Consider the following 20834-nt stretch of genomic DNA (forward strand, 5'->3'; position numbering starts at 1 on the left):
TTTATTCTATCTTTGTGGATTTGCTTGTTCACATGATAATTTGCATCATTCGCGGCAGCATTACGTCTGTCTCCTGCACGCGAGAGGAGAGAGGGAGAAGAAAGTTGGTAAATATCAGTTCAATTGTAAGTTCATTCTTTATGTGCTTAGGAGTGTGCGATATGTATCGTCTATGATGATATTATAATCGTTGTTTTAACTATGTAAGAGGCACTGTGAGCTGACATCACATTTGTTTCTCGTGCTTTGCTTTCACTGCGTGATGTGTCAGTGCAGTTATAGTAGCGTATGTCCCCAAATGAGTTTTTATTTTATATTTATATCATATTATGTTATATATTTGAATATCACATGAGCAAGAGTGTGGCTTTCCTGTGCACAATTGCAAATGTGATATTTATTTTATACAACAGTTAAATTAAGTTAACACTTTTAGACACAATATTGTCAATATTATTTGTTTTCCTTTTATTTCGCCAACAAGAATTTCAAAATGAAACCGTAGCAGAATCTCCATGCAACAAACAGCAATGATTTTTTTTTTTTTATAAAATCCACATTTTCAAAGAATCATTTTAAAGGATTCAATGAACAATCACTTGCTTTTCCTGAATGAATCAGCCGTTTGAACAAATCGGTTGAATGAATTACTCCCTAAACTCACTTAAGACAGTGACTTGCCGCCACCTACTGGCTGTTTTAGTTTCATATTTAAAGGTGCTCTAAGCGATCTCGGTTGGCGTAACCCTTTTGTTGATGTTTGAATTATTATCAAACAAAACGGAGGCTAGCTAGACCCTCCCTCCTCCTCATCCGCGCACTAACCCCCGAACCCCACCCCCACATCATTCTTGTCGGTTATTGGCTGGAACAGTTTATGTTTCGTGGTGCGGGTCGCTCTGTTTGTTGCTCAGTTTGTTTTTGCTGCAGTTTGTGGAGCGTGGGCTGTCTGCAGAGACCGTGTTTTTTTACAGTGTGTTCAGGGGACAGGCAGCGAGCGGATAGTGAGGAGATGTTTACGGTATGTGAAAAAAAATGTTTTAGCCTAAAAAACGCGTGAGATCGCTTATAGCACCTTTAAAGTACCCTTTAATTAAAACGTTAAAATTAGAAATAATTTCATATTTAAATATTGAATAAAAAAGAATTTCATAGCTTTATTTATGCAATTGTAAATGGAGTGTAAATATATTAATGCCGCTTCTGTGTCTCCTCTGCACTGCAAAGATGGATTTTGATTTAATTATTTAATTTGACTGGTAACAGTGGCACTGTGTTATTATTCTAATAGAATTGAATTTGAATGTTAGAATTTGACATAAAGGTGATGCATACCTTTAAATAAGTTTAGAAAACATTAGTGGTCGACCGATATATCGGCCGATATTTGGAATTTTTTAGATATCAGCATCAACCGATAAATCTTTCCGTTTGGCCGATATATTTCAAAACAGTTTGTGATTGCATAGCGCTTTTTTCCACTGACGCAAACAGAGCGAGCGTGAATGAACTGAATACACTCGCTCTGCTCCGCCCAGCATGTAAGACAAGCAACTCAGACGTGAAGCAGACATCTGACAGACACAGTAAATGACCATTTGCATTCGCTTTCTAACCTGACGCTACATTGTGTTACACACAATAACATTCCGGCGTGTAGCAAAGTCTATTCAAACAGTACCGTGATATGTCAGATCCGCAGCCCAGCGGGTAGCTCCAGTGGAGGTCACAGATGTGATATGAACGAATTCAAACAAAACTGAAAATATTTTGCCTCACAAACAGTCAAAAATCCTGTGACTGGCTGTTCCTCAGATACGCGCGTTGTTCTCGGGTTACGTTTAAACTAGACGCTGTTTTCCCACGGACTCGCGTGCACGGAAAAGCTGGGTCGCGTGGCGTGCACTACAGATCAGTGGTCGCGTGAGGTGGATGAGAGGAGAACACTATGGTATAATAATACGTTTGAAAATAAATCCTCAAATGTTATTCACTATCTACTGTATTAATTTATCCATGATTGGCGTAAGATCGTGTGTAGTATACATTTTCATATGTTCATGGATGTCATGCAAATACATGTGACGGCTTGCAACGTTTCAAAGAAACAAACAAGCAAAACTAAACAGACATAAATCATTATTATTTAAATATACTTAAAGTAAAACAACCTGTTTAAAGTAAATAGTGTAAATAAACTATGTGAGATTTATATTTAACTATGCATTGTACATAAAATGTATGTAATTGCACATACTATTTTGTCATTAATTTATGAATATTGTTTAGATTTGGTTCATTAATGATAAATGATATTTGTAACCTGTAGTAAGCAGCAGTAATTATTTATGTGACTGAAAATATCAAATTACACTTTTTTTTATTTTTTTATTTTTTATTTTTTTATTCTGCTAGATGGCTGGACAGAAAAATAAATCCCCTTGTGGGAAAACTTTACAGAGCCAACACCAGGGAATGCAAAGTGCAATCATTTTTTTTGTAAATATTTTTTATTGCAAAAAGAAAACTGCATAAATATTATGTACAATAAATGTTCATTTAGTTTCACCAATATTCTTTGTCTCTCATTTACTGTATTCACATGTATTGTATCGGCCTCATATCGGCCAATCGGCCATATTGCTTTCTCAATATCGGCCATTAAAAATCCCATATCGGTCGACCACTAGAAAACATGTCCATATATAGGTGAAAATGCCCCTGGAAATGAATTTAAGGTGGCCAATATTGCCCCTTAATAAAAATGTTCATTTCTGTCTCTGCTGTGAACTGACCACTGCATAGAATATGAATAATATGAAAATCTTCATGAGTCTGCTGTCAACAACAGGCCTAAACTAGCAATGGTACCAGTACAAAAACACAATCAGTGAAATATCATCTAATTATTATCAACAAAACTTTGAAAATATCAAGATATATTTTTGTCAATATTGCACACCCCTAATGTAAGGTATTAATTTGTTTTCTTCAGGTCTTAAAAAGCCTTATATTTGACTTTAAAAAGTGTGCAGCAACCCTGTTTAACCTAAATGTGTATATCAGATGTAAAACAATTTAAATCATTCTGTTCACTTCATTACTTCACTCACTCCAGTAAAAGAGTGTGTACGCACGGCCTAGAGTGTTCGTACGGTGCGCACATATTTACTAGGGGTGGGGGAAAAAATCGATTCTTAGATGAATCGCGATGCGGGACGTGGACGATTCTGAATCGATTCACAAATGTCAAAAATCGATTTTCTAAAAAAGAAATAAATAAATAATTGTTTCTAATAACTTAACATTGACGGAACGCAAAAGGCGGAACTCTGAAGCGGACGTGCAGTGCGCGGACAGTCTGTGGCGTGCACATAGCAGAGTCGCGCACATAACAGACGCATGATGGCTGAGCACCAAATCCGAACGGAACCCTCTTCGTTAAAAGCTAACGTATGGAAAATGGGCAATTTCATTGTGATCTAGTATTTTTTTGTATGAGAGCTAATTTCTGTATTGTTTAGTTTTCACATCAATATGCTGTAAACCGATCTGTATGCAATATGTGCAATGCCAGTCACAAAAAGTTACATTTTGACTGTAAGTTACTCTCTGCAGATGTTCATTCACTTTCTTTGTATAAGCTGTTTTTGATTGTGGTATACAGCAAACATTTCAAGTCATAACTCTTTATTATTTAGTTGTGTATAAGAGTGACTTTGTATGTTACTAATTATTCAGAATATGCATAAGTCCACAAGCATTATATGATAGCTTCTGGTACATAATTCTATATTTTTGAACGAAAACTGTTTGTGAATTTGCTACAGCAAAATGTTTTTTTTGTCTTAAGGATTATATTGCTCATTGGAAATAACAAGAGGATGTTGGTTAGAAGTCTATTATTAAATGCTAGAGATTCAGAATATGCTGAAGTTTGTATTAATTTACTACAAGTACGCTGCTAGTACAGGCACACATTTCTTTTCCTGTTGGTTCTTTGCAATGTTGGGACATATGCAGGCAAATGTAACCTTACAGTTGACTTGCCAAATCACTTCCATTTGTTTTATTAATAAAATTAATATAGGAAGTATTGGAAGTAAGTTCGTTATGGGTCATCATAAATACTTTGCTTTAAAAGTACCAAGTAGTAAAAAAAAATTTTAATAATCGATAATCGTTACCCTCTGAATCATAATCGAATCGAATCGTGAGGTGCCTAGATATTCCCACCCCTAATTTTCAACCATGTTGTATTATGAAGAAGCACTTTATTTTTGTTCCAACTTATTTTATAGCTAGCTACTAATGAGTAGCAATTGAGAACCAGACAATTTTGATAAAAGGCACTTCCCTGAGAATTGAACTTAATAAATGTGAAAAAGACACTTTAATGTCTCTGTTTGTCATTCTGTATAGCAAAGCAGATGAGAGTAGATCATGATCAGAAACCTGATTAGAAATCATTATGAATAAAATCGAATTGTTTTGAATCGAAAATCTTTTTGAATCGAAAATCGATTTTGAATCGAATCGTGGCCTCAAGAATCGGAATCGAATTGAATCGTGAGATGGTAAAAGATTCCCAGCCCTAATATTTACGCCTTTATTTTTTATAAATCCTGATATGTGTGTGGAAAATTGCATACACACATTTCAATGCTTTTTTTTGTGCGTATACGTTTATACATTAGGCCGCTGGTGTTTAAGCCATTATTTACCGGCCAAAAAAAGCAGGTCTGAGACCAGTCGCTAACTGGTAGATTGTGTTGGTCTTTATGGAAATGATCCGGCTGAGTCTCTGTTCTTTAACTTCCGCTTCGTCAGTCGATCAAACTCAGAACTTTCCACTCCCATCGGCGCTTTTATGGGATTGCGCTCTCACGATAATTTGCCCTGTTTAGTAAATCTGGCCCTTAGTATTTAATATCTCAGTCTCTCTGTGGTTGTGTAGTTCCTGCTGAACTGAGAGATTAAAGTGTGTGTCGTTGTTCTACAGGTTGTGGGATTGTGAGATCACAGATGAAGGTTGTGCTGCTCTGGCTTCAGCTCTGAGATCAAACTCACACCTCAGAGAACTGGATCTGTCTGGGAATATAATAGGAGATGAAGGTGTGACGCTGCTCTCTGATGGACTGAAGGATCCTCACTGTAAACTGGAGAAACTGGGGTAAGATCATACATTAATCTTAACTGAGACAAGAATAATGTTATTTTAACCCAATCAAAACATTACATTATATGTTTAAAATTACAGCGCTTTGATCATAAAACTAAGCATGTAAATATCATCTTACTAAGACATGTTATTGGCAGATATAGGGTGATGACTGATATTTATATACATTTTATGTCAGTTGTTCTCAACTCTGGTCCTGGGTTGTTTTTTTATTTATTTTTTTGCAGTGTAAATACCCTTACAGAACAAAAATATATGGGAAAATACTGCAAAATGTTATGCAATATATTACATAATACATTTCCATATATGGGAAATTAGTGCTTATATTTTTCAATATGCTGCAATATATGAATTGACCATGTATGACTATATATTAATACATATAAAATATTCATAAATTAAGACAAAAATAGCATTACATGTAATATTCACAAAGTTTTATCCACCCAAAAAAAGCAGGTCTCAAAGGAACATGGTGACTTTTTGGGACTTTAGCTTATTCACCGTATCCCCCAGAGTTGGATAAGTCCATACATACCGTTTTCATCTCAGTGCGTGCCATAACTCTGTCTGATTCTCGATAAATTGCCCTGTTTAGTAAATCTGGCCCTTAGTATTTAATATCTCAGTCTCTCTGTGGTTGTGTAGTTCCTGCTGAACTGAGAGATTAAAGTGTGTGTCGTTGTTCTACAGGTTGTCGAGGTGTGAGATCACAGCTGAAGGTTGTGCTGCTCTGGCTTCAGCTCTGAGATCAAACTCACACCTCAGAGAACTGGATCTGACTGAGAATGTAATAGGAGATAAAGGTGTGACGCTGCTCTCTGATGGACTGAAGGATCATCACTGTAAACTGGAGAAACTGGGGTAAGATCATACATTAATCTTAACTGAGACAAGAATAATGTTATTTTAACCCTTTCATTCCTACTGTATCATATTTGATCTAAATTATCAACATGATCAAAAACCTGTTGCACACAATCTACTACTTGCCTTCTGTTGTCTGGTTGATGGTTTATAGTTTTTAGCAAGTAAAAGGCAAGTATAATTTTAAAACGTGTCCCTTCAGCTCATGGGTCATGTGACTTTTTGCTGTGAAATCTTTACGGATTTTTAAGTAAACATAAGAATAACCTTTATAATGTTAGTAATATTTCAAGATGATCATTTTCTGGACTGAAGCAACTTAGGTTTACTTGATTATCCATACATCTTTTGTGAAAAATCCTGTTCAAATGTATCAAATATGATCATCAGGCTTTTGAGGAAGGTTTATTAGTTTATCTCTCAGTCATCATTGTATTATGTTTTAAAATTACAGAGCTTTGATCATAAAACTAAGCATTTAAATATCATCTTACTAAGACATGTTATTGGCAGATATAGAGTGACGACTGATATTTATATGCATTTTATGTCAGTGGTTCTCAACTCTGGTCCTGGGGATTATATATATTTTTGCAGTGTAAATAATTGTCTGACTCAGCGTCACTGACAAAACATTTTAAATGTAAAACGTGCATATCTTACCGTTTCCTTCCAATTCTGTCCTTCAATTGCAATAGTATTTTCATAATAGTGTGAAGAGCATGACAGTGGTTATGATTCGGCTCCTCTCTGTCTGTGCTCGACACCAACAGCTCCTGCGTGCAGCAGATCGTGCAGCAGATCGTACAGCACTGAGTCAGCGCACTTATTCAACCCGGCCAATGGACCGTTCGATCACAGAGCGGGTCCTTCATTGCCTGTCATTATACCGTCTGTGTCGCTGCTAATCTGCTTAGACGGAGTCAAATGCTCATCATTCATCATTATTTGTATGAAATATTTTGTCAGAACATCTGCTATTTAGATCAGAACATAAAGCAGAATTATCATGTGCCAAGCAATCCTCGCTGGCTAAAACATTAAAACAGAGCATGCCAATTTCCCACCAAACCCGCTATGAGGGCACTTATCTGAAAAGAAAGAATTAGATGGTCGATGCATACTAGTCAAGGGGAGAATTGATGGCTTACTGGTCACTATTCTTAACATATATGCACCACCTGGGAGCGACTGGGTATTTTACAAACAGTTATTTGAAATGATGACGTCAGAAACCCAGGGAATGTTGATATGTGGAGGTGATATGAATATGAGATTATCTAAATTAGATAGTTCATGTACAAATTTACTACAACAAAAATAACTTACCAGAAAGATAAACTGTATCATGACCTAAACTGGAATTACTGATATCTGGAGAGACTTCTACTCCTCTGGCCGAGACTACACGCATTATTCTGCACCCCACTCCACGTACTCTAGAATAGATATTTTTTTTACCTTTAGTAAAGACAGACACAGAATTAAAACATGCAACATTGGCACAATTGATTTATCGGACCACTCTCCTGTACATTTATCCATCTACACTAATAATAAACCTAAATCAACAATCTGGAGACTCAATTCAAGTATATTAAATGATCCTCAAATTAAAGAACAACTAAGAACTGAAATTGATTTATATTTTAATGAAAATGACAATGGAGAAGTTACTCCATCCATTTTGTGGGATGCATATAAAGCAGTAATAAGGGGGAAAGTAATTGCCTACACCGCCCTGTTAAAAAAAAACAAAGAAAAGAGAAACTTGAAAAGTTACAAACCAATCTTAAGGAGTTACAAAGGCAGCACAAAGCTCTTTAGACAATAATAAGAAATTGGAAATAAAAAAATTACAAAACAAAATTGACAATTTATACTGAAGAAACTCAGAAAAAGTTATTTATAAAGCAAGGATATTATGAGGTAGGGGTTAGATCTACAAAATGGCTGGCATTTAAATTAAGAAAACAACAAGCTGACAGCACAGTTTACAAGATTAAACATCTGAAAACTGGCTTAATACACCATGAGGTGGAAAAAATACAACAGAGCTTTGAAACTTATTATAAAGACCTATACTCCCAGCCAAAGTTGGATAATGATAATCTGGTGGAAAAATTCTTGGACTCAGTGAACCTGCCAAAAGTGACTGAACAAGAAAACAACAATCTATTAAAGGAAATTACAGATAATGAAATTAACGTAGCAATAAGTATGCTAAAAGCTCATAAGAGCCCAGGCACGGACGGCTTCACATCCGAATATTATAAGATGTTTAGAGAACAACTAACTTCAAGGCTACGAGCGGTCTGTGACTGGGCCCTCAAAGGGGGAGAGATCCCCCCCCCTCATGGAAAGAAGCAACAATTACGGTCAAACCAAAAGAAGGTAAAGACAAAACGGACTGTTGTCTGTAACGAATATAGGTATTAGCTCAATTGATATTGGGAATCAATAATGATGAATCAGGGGTATGATTCATGTATATATCGCATATTACAGTTACATTAAATTATCGAAGCTGAAAATAGATCGATTGTATATATGAATGATTACCACAACGGGTTATGGTTCGTCATTAATATATCAATAGTCTTTTACAGATCGATTGTATAAGATAAACTTTAATGGAATTAATTTAGTTATCGAACAATCTGTTTGTCCAGCAAACGGCCGTAAGATTAACTTATCAACTTCTCAAAGTTATCACTTCTTATAATTTCAGAAAAAATAGTTTCTGGCCATGAAACTATTCTCCTGTCCTTATAAAATTTAGGTTACTGAAAAGTAACAAATCGTAAAGCTTGTAGCTAAGATCAAACATTTCATTGACTTTGTAATATGAGCATTTTAGACAGAAGCAATCAATAATATAATGGTTTTAATAATTGAACTAATAATACATCGAACTACAATTCACATAGAATATATGTATGTATATACACCCGAAACAAACAAAACGAAAAACATTACGAACACGAATTGACAGAGGATGAGAGAGAATTAGAGAGGTGAGAGAGAATGAGAGAAAGGGAGAGAGGATGAGCGAGCGAAAGTGAAAGCAAAATAGGGAGAGATCGCAGTATGGCAAAAATCACAATGTAACCTTTGAGAGAGACAACAAGAAATCACATCAATCAAATCAAATCAATAATCAATACTTGCATATGGTTCTCTTTGTATTTGCTGAGGAAAGAAGGCGCGTGTGTCGTTCTTTCGGAGCTGGGCGTGTTCTCTCGTGTCTTCCGGGGCGAGCAGACTCGCGGGAAGATTTAAAGGTTCACCGAACGCGGTGGCCGACCCCTGTCCGAAGTTGGTGTTTTCCCGAAGTTTGACCGAAGAGGCTAGAGGAACGGGAAGTTCCTCTTTTGAGGGAATCCCATCCACGCCCCTTTTTGCGGGGAGGGCAAATCATCTGCCGAGATTTTCGAGTGGGAACATTCCTTTGTTTGTTTGGAACAGCCTCCTGGCTTGAGTTACAGTGGTGTTTGACTTAAACCTTTCGGCTCCAGAAATATGAAATGTGTAAAACAATGTACATCACTGCATTCTGCTATCGGAATTCGACTCCGTTAGATTGAGAGAATTACAGAGATATCAAACACGTCACATGAAGATTATAGGAACACAAAGTTACATAAGATATGCATATTATAAGCATTTAAAGTTTGATTAACACACGATAAAATTGCAGATACTCCAATTTGATATGGGAAGACATCTAAGCACAAAAAGGAAATAAAGTTAATACATTTAAAAGGTACTTTTCTCTTTCCTTACAAGAATTTCAGCGAGCTGGGCTTTCCTGGAAATCCCAGTTGGGGTCATAAAGTTTTATGACCTGGTCAGAGGTAGGGTTACAAAACCATGATTCTATTTGAGAACATTAATTAGGAGAAACATTTCCAAGTTACAAATCAGAAATTCATAACCATCGCATAAAAGGGCTATCCAAACATGCAGGCCTTAATACATCATCTTAGATTCTGAATCAAATGCAAGGTAAGTTTTTGTGTGTGTGTGTGATGTCACGTAGAAAGTTCCGTTATCTCTTCGGTGCATCTCTTTGAGGCTTGCGAAGCTCGAGGAGATGCGGTGTCCTGTTGTTCTGGTAATACTCCAGGGTGCCATAAAGTGTCGGGAGAGCCATAAAAGTGGCCACCAAGCCACGCAATTAATGCGTCTATGGCAGACTAGCTGGAGCCAACACAAATGATTTGCATTCGGGGGTTCAGAGTGTGAAAGCAAGAAGGAATGTGCATTTGTGTTCAGATTCAACGAGCCATGATTCATTAATTCAGAACCAATGAATGAATGATCTGCTCATATGCTACAGGTCAATACAGGCTGATTTCGGTCCTAAATTTAGACTACAAAATTTACAATTCAATAATAGCCAAACGACTCAACAATATTATGCCAAATCTTATAAAAACAGACCAGACGGGGTTTATTCGCCAGAGGCAGACCCAGGACCGTATTAGACAGACCTTGCATGTCATACAACACATCTAAAATAATAAATAACATAACAGCAATGTTGATAGGATTGGATGCAGAGAAAGCTTTTGACTCCGTGAGGTGGTCATTTCTTTATCAAGTTTGAACTAAATTTGGTTTTCATGAAACCATTCTCAAGGTGACCCAATCAATTTACAATACATCACCAGCTAGAATAAAAAATAAATGGCAGCTTGTCAAAGCCATTTACATTAGAAAGATCCTGTAGACAAGGGTGCCCTCTCTCCCCATCCTTATTTTCTCTGTTTATAGAACCACTCGCCCAGTATATAAGACAAGATGATCTCATTAAAGGAATAAATATGCAAGGAGGAGACTAAAAACTATCTCTATTTGCCGATGATATCTTGATTTATTTAGGCCAGCCAAAGGAATCGTTACAGAGGCTGATGTCCACACTTGGAGAATTTGGGTCATTCTCAGGGTATAAATTAAATATAAACAAAAAACAGTTTTTGACCTTTAACTTTGAACCTCCTAGAGAACTACAAAAAAATATAATCTTAAATGGGGCCAGAATTCAATTAAATATCTTGGGGTAATTATATGTAGAGACACTACAGAACTATTCAAACTTAACTATGGGCCATTAAATTTAAAAAATAAGTCTGATCTATCAAGATGGAGTCTTATCCCTTCTCTAGGGCTAATAAACAGAATTGAATCAGTAAAGATTAGCGTTTTGCCACGCCTCTTGTACCTTTTCCAAACCCTCCCTATTGAAGTTACTAAACAACAATTTGTTGAATGGGATAAAATAATTTCTCGCTTTATATGGCAGGGGAAAAAAACAAGGATAAAATACAACACGTTACAACTCACAAAAGATAAGGGAGGCCTGGCACTGCCATGTCTAAGAGATTATTATTATTATTATTACGGTCTTATTATTAAGACCCCTAGTATGCCTATGCAACCCAACTTTTACAGCAAGATGGAAAGACATAGAGGAGGCTACTACTAATGGCCCTCCAATACAAGCCATGGTAGCAGATAAGAGACTACTCGCTCACCTAACAGATAAAGATAATCGCTGGATAAAATTAACTTTTAAGATCTGGCATCAAGTTTGTCAAATTAAACTAATCAAGGCAGTGGCGATGTTAAGATGGTGTGCCTATGACACGGATAGACATGTACCCAATAGACATGATAAAAGATTCCATGAGTGGGCAGAGAAAGGCCTCACCTCTTACTTTACATTTACACATAATGGAAAACTAAAAGACTTTCAAACTCTCAAGGTGAAACATGGTCTGGTAAATCAGGACTTTTATCGGTATCTGCAAATGAGAAATAGATATGAAGAAATTACAAGGGGAAGCACAGACAGAAGGGACGGCATCATTCTGAATATATTCCGGTTAGTTTATAATGTGAATACCATTACAAAAATCATAACAATTCTGTACCAAGGTCTCCAAGAAAACAAACCAAAAAACACTCAATACGTCAAAAAGAAATGGGGAAAAGGAAATAGGCACAGTAATAGATGAAAATGACTGGGAAGTAATGTGCAAAATGCAGTGGAAGACAACTTACTCGCTAACTTGGAGAGAATTTGGATGGAAAAACATAATGAGATTTTTTTTATTACCCCTGTTCAGAAAGCTCACCAAAACATAGGAACAGGGTGCTGGAGATTGTGTGGCGTCAGCGATGCTAATTATGATAATTATCATATATTCTGGGCCTGCCCAAAGGCTGTACCCTTTTGGCGAGAGGTACACAGATGCTTAGAGAATATTTTCCAAACTAATATCCCTTTTGATTTCTTACACATGTACCTAGGTCTTGAAACCTCAAATCTGACTTCAACTGCAGATAAGTACCTGTTTAGGATTCTGTTATTGTCAGCCAGAAAGGCCCTGACAAGAAAATGGCTTCAACTAGACCTATCGGGCATTGAGGAATGGTAGAACACTACATACCAAATATATAGAATGGAGAGTCTCACTATGACCTTAAGATTAGAAAAGGAGAAATGTATTGGTCTATGGTCTAAGTGGATTAATTACAGTGGGTACGGAAAGTATTCATACCCCCGGTAAATATGATCAAAAATGGCTGTAAAAAATAAATCTTTCATTCAAAAATTTTGATCTTTTGTTCAAAAAATTGGCAAAATTCTAACCTTTCATTGAAGTAAAAGAATTCAAATTCATACAGAATCTCTCCAGATCCTTCAGATTATTCACAAGTTCATGTTGGTGGTGCTTCTCTTCAGTTCACTCCACTCATCAGGTCAGGGAACTGGGACACTCATGGCAGATGCTTTTTGTGCTCCGAAACACATTTTTGTGTTGATTTTAATGTTTGTTTTGGATCGTTGTCCTGATGGAAGATCCAACCACGGCCCATTATAAGATTTCTAGCAGAAGCCGCCCGGTTTGGATTTTTTTATCCGTTGATATTTGATAGAATCCACGATGCCATGTATCTGAATAAGAAGTCCAGGACCTCCAGCAGAAAAATAGGCCCACAACATTAAAGATCCAGTGGTATATTAAATTGTACACATGGGGTACTTTTTGTCCTTGTGTTCACCAAACCCATCTAGTGTGTTTGCTGCCAAAAAGCTCTTTTTTTTAGTTTCATCTGACCACAGAACCCTGTGCCGTCTGAAGTTCCAGTCGTGTCTGACCACTGAATATGCTGGAGTTTGTTTTTGGATGAACGAGGAGCATTTTTCTTGAAACCCTCCCAAACAACATGTGGGGATGTAGGTTTTTTTTTTTTTTTTTTTTTTTTTTTTATAGGCTTTCTGAGACCCAAGACTCAACTAATCTCTGCAATTCTCCATCTTTGATCCTTGAAGAGTCTTTGGCCACTCAAACCATCCTCCTCACCGTGCATTAAGATAATATAGACACACGTCCTCTTCCTGGCAGATTTGTAAATTTTTTACTTGATTATAACTTCTTAATTGTTGCCCTGATGATCAAAATGGGTGTTTTCAATTATTTAGCTATTTTCTTACAGCCACTTTCTATTTTGTGACGCTCAACAATCTTTTGCTGCAAATCAGAACTGTATTATTTGGTTTTACACATTGTGATGGATGATTAAGGGAATTTGGCCTTTGTGTTTCCTCATATTTAAAATCCTGTGAAACAAGAAGTCATGGCTGGACAATTTCATGTTCCTAGTCACCCTGGTGTGCTAAAAAAAGGTAAATATTAATGGGAATATACTTCAGAGATATTTTATTCATAAAACATTCTAGGGGTATGAATAATTGTGGCCAACGTGTTTTGGAGAAAAACATTTATTTCATAATGTGATTTTTTTTTTTCCCCCAATTTGAATTCTTTTACTTCAATGAAAGGTTAGAATTTTGCCAATTTTTTTGAACGAAAGATAAAAAAAATTGAATGAAAGATTTATTTTTTACAGCCATTTTTGATCATATTTACCGGGGGTATGAATACTTTCTGTACCCACTGTATATAAGAGTAAAATGGCCGGATCTTGTCTGAGGTCCAAGCAGTGAGGGCGGACGTGTGTGTATATATGTATGTATATATATATGTATGTATGTATGTATGTATGTATGTATGTGTAATTTTAGTTTTTTTTTTTTTTTTTTTTGACATGCAATCACAAAAAGGTCAACATGTATGTGAGGCAATACAAAATACTAATCTTCTTTTGTTTTCAGACCAAATGTTATGTTTGGGGAAGTGCACAATTAATAAGCATAAGTCACACTTTATTCCTGTTTTTGAGTTATTATGCAAGTGTGCCTTGCATAGTTTGGCAAAAGTTTGCCTCCAATGTATATTGTCAAATGTGCAAGATCTTTATAATAAAAAAAGTGTAAAAAAAAAAAAAAAACACAGCATGCCACAGGAAAAGAGTTCAAAAGCAGCGCATTCACTGCAAATATTTCTATTTAAATTAATAAAAAATGTTGTAACTTCTGGACAATGATTTCATTAAATTTTTAGTTTCATATTTAAAGTACCCTTTAATTAAAACGTTAAAATTAGAAATAATTTTATATTTAAATATTGAATAAAAAAGAATCTCATAGCTTTATTTATGCAATTGTAAATGGAGTGTAAATATATTAATGCCGCTTCTGTGTCTCCTCTGCACTGCAAAGATGGATTTTGATTTAATTATTTAATTTGACTGTAACAGTGGCACTGTGTTATTATTCTAATAGAATTGTATTTGAATGTTAGAATTTGAGACAAAAGGTGATGCATATCTCTAAATAAGTTTAGAAAACATGTCCATATATAGGTGAAAATGCCCCTGGAAATGAATTTAAGGTGGCCAATATTGCCCCTTAATAAAAATGTTCATTTCTGTCACTGGTGTGAACTGACCACTGCATAGAATATGAATAATATGAATACCTTCATGAGTCTGCTGTCAACAACAGGCCTAAACCAGCCATGGTACCAGTACAAAAACACAATCAGTGAAATATCATCTAATTATTATCAACAAAACTTTGAAAATATCAAGATATATTTTTGTCAATATTGCACACCCCTAATGTAAGGTATTAATTTTGATTTCTTCATGTCTTAAAAAGCCTTATATTTGACTTTAAAAAGTGTGCAGCAACCCTGTTTAACCTAAATGTGTTTATCAGATGTAAAACAGTTTAAATCATTCTGTTCACTTCATTACTTCACTCACTCCAGTAAAAGAGTGTGTACGCACGGCCTAGAGTGTCCGTACGGTGCGCACATATTTACGCCTTGTTTATTTTTTATAAATCCTGATATGTGTGTGGAAAATTGCGTACACACATTTCAATGCTTTGTGCGTATGCAACTTTTCTGCATCAGGCCGCTGGTGTTTAAGCCATTATTTACTGGCCAAAAAAAGCAGGTCTGAAACCAGACGCTAACTGGTAGATTGTGTTGGTCTTTATGGAAATGATCCGGCTGAGTCTCTGTTCTTTAACTTCTGCTTCGTCAGTCGATCAAACTCAGAATTTTCCACTCCCATCAGCGCTTTTATGGGATTGCACTCTCACGATAATTTGCCCTGTTTAATAAATCTGGCCCTTAGTATTTAATATCTCAGTCTCTCTGTGTTTGTGTAGTACCTGCTGAACTGAGAGATTAAAGTGTGTGTCGTTGTTCTACAGGTTGTGGGATTGTAAGATCACAGATGAAGGTTGTTCTGCTCTGGCTTCAGCTCTGAGATCAAACTCACACCTCAGAGAACTGGATCTGACTGAGAATATAATAGGAGATGAAGGTCTGACGCTGCTCTCTGATGGACTGAAGGATCCTCACTGTAAACTGGAGAAACTGGGGTAAGATCATACATTAATCTTAGCTGAGACTAGAATAATGTTATTTTAACCCAATCAAAACATTACATTATATGTTTAAAATTACAGAGCTTTGATCATAAAACTAAGCATTTAAATATCATCTTACTAAGACATGTTATTGGCAGATATAGAGTGACAACTGATATTTATATACATTTTATGTCAGTTGTTCTCAACTCTGGTCCTGGGTTGTTGTTTTATTTATTTTTTTGCAGTGTAAACACCCTTACAGAACAAAAATATATGGGAAAATACTGCTAAATATTATGCGATATATTACATAATACATTTCCATACATGGGAAACTAGTGCTTATATTTTTCAATATGCTGCAATATATGAATTGACCATCTATGGCTAAATATTAATACATATATAAAATATTTATAAATGAAGACAAAAAACGGCATTACATGTAATATTCACAAAGTTTTATCCACCCAAAAAAAGCAGGTCTCAAAGGAACATGGCGACTTTTTGGGACTTTAGCTTATTCACTGTATCCCCCAGAGTTGGATAAGTCCATACATATCATTTTCATCTCAGTGCGTGCCATAACTCTGTCTGATTCTCGATAACTTGCCCTGATTAGTAAATCTGGCCCTGGAGGTGTTCTGACATGCTCTGACATTTGTGCTTATTTCTGTTACTTGTGACATTTTCATGGCTAAAGTCTGATTACACTGTATTTAGCACAAACTCTGCTACAATAATATATGTATGCATGTATGTAAAAGTTTGTAGTTTTGAGATAATGACATTTATGCGTGGTTTGTGAAAATACAAAAAGAAATTGTCACTGAAATAAGGCCATGAAACCCATACTGATTATTTCTTCACAAGACTTTTGAAAATTGTATCACGTAGCCTAGAATATTTGCTCCAAAACTATGTGAAAATCACGTGTTTTGTGTAAGAAAGCTTTATGCGAAGAGGCGTAAACACATCATTAATATGTAAGAAAGACAAAGACCCTCCCCTAATGGCCCTATTAGGAGCTATCAGGCCCTGTCTTTTTGAGCAACCTTGCACAAAGAATGAGGAGATTTAAAAAAGAATGGATTTATTGTTTTTGATTGTTTGGATTTATTTACAACACAACATAATCCAAAGATACACAACAAATGACAAAGCACATTATTGAAAACAATGATCCAAAGACAGAGACCTTTCTGATATTCCTAAAAACATTGTACATACCTTTCATTTCCAAGGTGTTTGATTTTCACTTTACCATGTTCATGTACAGAGACTCATGTGAATGTTGAAGTCAGCAGGACTCAGTGGCATCTGGTCCCTGTAAAAAAAAAAAAAAAAAAAACTGTGAACATGCTGATATCAAGAGAAACTATAGGGCTGTTCGGTTAAAATGTTTTTTTTTCTGGTTAAAATTGCTTTTTAAAATTCACAACAATATATAATGAACACCAGGTTTGTTGTGCCTTGTAGGCATAGGCTACGCGCAGTGCTATATAAAATAATAATAATAATAATAACAATAACCTATAGCAGCCTATAAATCTTTCAAACAGATCACTTCAGTAACAACTACTAGAAAAAAAATGTGAAAATATGCTCCAAAATATGAAACATTCAAATGCTGAGTGCGCTCCAAAATCCAAAATATGATAGATTCAAACGCTGAGCGCGCTCGAAAATATGATACATTCAAACGCTGAGCGCGCTCCAAAATATGAAACATTCAAACGCACAGCGCGCTCCAAAATATGAAACATTCAAATGCTGAGCGCGCTCCAAAATCCAAAATATGATACATTCAAACGCTGAGCGCGCTCCAAAATATGAAACATTCAAACGCAGAGCGCACGCCTAAATATGATGCATTCAAATGCTGAGCCAAAATATGATACATTCAAACGCTGAGCCAAAATATGATACATTCAAACGCTGAGCGCGCTCCAAAATATGAAACATTCAAACGCAGAGCGCGCTCCAAAATATGATACATTCAAACGCTGAGCGCGCTCCAAAATATGAAACATTCAAACGCAGAGCTCGCTCCAAAATTTGTTACATTCAAACGCAGAGCGCGCTCCAAAATATGATACATTCAAACGCTGAGCCAAAATATGATACATTCAAACGCTGAGCACGCTCCAAAATATGAAACATTCAAACGCAGAGCACGCTCCAAAATATGATACATTCAAACGCTGAGCGCGCTCCAAAATATGATATTCAAACGCAGAGCGCGCTCCAAAATATGATACATTCAAACGCAGAGCGCGCTCCAAAATATGAAACATTCAAATGCTGAGTGCGCTCCAAAATCCAAAATATGATAGATTCAAACGCTGAGCGCACTCCAAAATATGAAACATTCAAACGCAGAGCGCACGCCTAAATATGATGCATTCAAATGCTGAGCCAAAATATGATACATTCAAACGCTGAGCCAAAATATGATACATTCAAACGCTGAGCGCGCTGCAAAATATGAAACATTCAAACGCAGAGCGCGCTCCAAAATATAAAACATTCAAACGCACAGCGCGCTCCAAAATATGAAACATTATGGTTACTATATTATACATATCTACGTTTGAGCAGATATCCACAAACAGTAAACACGGCTCTAAATATTATAATATTCACCATATATCTAGCAACAGTTCAACTGCAATGTGAAGTTTATGCAACAATAATATTCAACTAATATAATTAAGAATTTCTTGTCTTCAAATCGCGTTCTTCTTCTTCTGAGGTAAATCCAATGTAAGCTCACGGCATGTCAAACTCGACGAAAAGCAGAGACTTGTGAAGTTTTTTGGTGCTTTGTTTTTGAGGTAACGAGCGCGTTCGCGTTCCATGTGGAGATTTGCATGTGAATCTCTTTTGCACGCGTGGGCGTGGTCGAATTAAAAATAATGAGCAAGCGTTTGAGAAGCTGGACATCTTGTTGGTTTTATACAAATTACTTAAACAGAGAATATTTGTTTTCAGTTTGAATCCGATGATTTAAAAGTACACACTTAAATGTTTATAAAGATATATGGCTCATAAATGTGTGACAAGTATTCGGTGAGTTTTGTTTCAGTTTATAGACGTGCTCAAGAAAGAAAAGTTCACCGCGACGGAGAGGCAGAAAGCACACCCTGTTTATTTTCTTTATTTTACAAAAGCACAATGTTTTGATTTGATTGTAAGTGGACACGTATAAAAGTAGACATCTCACAGATTCCTTTTTCATATTTCTTTTTTCTGTATAACCATAAATGACAGAGTAATTTAAGTTTATTGTGCTACAATGTGAAGAAAATCCAGCAAAAAACGCGCACACGCGTTTGCCGACCTCAGAGGGTTAATATCTCAGTCTCTTTCTGTGGTTGTGTAGTTCCTGCTGAACTGAGAGATTAAAGTGTGTGTCGTTGTTCTACAGGTTGTGGGATTGTAAGATCACAGATGAAGGTTGTTCTGCTCTGGCTTCAGCTCTGAGATCAAACTCACACCTCAGAGAACTGGATCTGAATCAGAATATAATAGGAGATAAAGGTCTGACGCTGCTCTCTGATGGACTGAAGGATCCTCACTGTAAACTGGAGAAACTGACGTAAGATCATACATTAATCTTAACTGAGACTAGAATAATGTTATTTTAACCCTTTAATTCCTACTGTATCATATTTGATCTAAATTATCAACATGATCAAAAACCTGTTGCACACAATCTACTACTTGCCTTCTGTTGTCTGGTTGATGGTTTATAGTTTTTTTAGCAAGTAAAAGGCAAGTATAATTTAAAAACGTGTCCCTTCAGCTCGTGGGTCATGTGACTTTTTGCTGTGAAATCTTTAAAGATTTTTAAGTAAACATAAGAATAACCTTTATAATGTTAGTAATATTTCAAGATGATCATTTTCTGGACTGAAGCAACTTAGGTTTACTTGATTATAAAAAAAAATCATGTTCAAATGTATCAAATATGATCATCAGGCTTTTGAGGAAGGTTTATTAGTTTATCTCTCAATCATCATTGTATTGCATTACATTATATGTTTTAAAATTACATAGCTTTGATCATAAAACTAAGCATGTAAATATCATCTTACTAAGACATGTTATTGGCAGATATAGAGTGACGACTGATATTTATATGCATTTTATGTCAGTGGTTCTCAACTCTGGTCCTGGGGATTATATATATTTTTGCAGTGTAAATAATTGTCTGACTCAGTGTCACTGACAAAACATTTTAAGAATAAAACGTGCATATCTTACCGTTTCCTTCCAATTCTGTCCTTCAAGTGCAATAGTATTTTCATGATAGTGTGAAGAACATGACAGTGGTTATGATTGGGCTCCTCTCTGTCTGTGCTCAACACCAACAGCTCCTGCGTGCAGCAGATCGTACAGCACTGAGTCAGCGCACTTATTCAACCCGGCCAATGGACCGTTCGATCACCGAGCGAGTTCTTCATTGCCTGTCATTATACCGTCTGTGTTGCTGCTAATCTGCTTAGACGGAGTCAAGTGCTCATCATTCATCATTATTTGTATGAAATATTTTCTCAGAACATCTGCTATTTAGATCAGAATATAAAGCAGAATTATCATGTGCCAAGCAATCCTTGCTGACTAAAACATTAAAACACAGCATGCCACAGGAAAAGTGTTCAAAAGCAGCGCATTCACTACAAATATTTCTATTTAAATTAATACAAAATGTTGTAACTTCTGGACAATGATTTCATAAAATATTTAGTTTCATATTTAAAGTACCCTTTTAATTAAAACGTTAAAATTAGAAATAATTTCATATTTCAATATTGAATAAAAAATAATCTCAGATTTATTTATGCAATTGTAAATGGAGTGTAAATATATTAATGCCGCTTCTGTGTCTCCTCTGCACTGCAAAGATGGATTTTGATTTAATGATTTGATTTGACTGGTAACAGTGGCACTGTGTTATTATTCTAATAGAATTGA

At 35.8% G+C, this 20834-nt stretch overlaps 1 protein-coding gene across 1 annotated transcript in view; it reads left to right on the forward strand.

Annotated features, from left to right (window-relative positions):
• The window catches only part of LOC311286571 (protrudin-like), a 191554-nt gene that overhangs the window by 35444 nt on the left and 135276 nt on the right, over window positions 1–20834 (forward strand). The window contains exons 9-11 of the mRNA XM_084402774.1: window positions 5003–5173; window positions 5879–6049; window positions 15693–15863. Of these exons, the coding sequence (XP_084258900.1) occupies window positions 5003–5173; window positions 5879–6049; window positions 15693–15863 (513 nt within the window). The remainder of the gene's footprint in view (window positions 1–5002; window positions 5174–5878; window positions 6050–15692; window positions 15864–20834) is intronic.

Source organism: Rutilus rutilus (assembly GCF_951802725.1).
Source record: "Rutilus rutilus genome assembly, chromosome: 2".
Classification (NCBI taxonomy): domain Eukaryota; kingdom Metazoa; phylum Chordata; class Actinopteri; order Cypriniformes; family Leuciscidae; genus Rutilus; species Rutilus rutilus.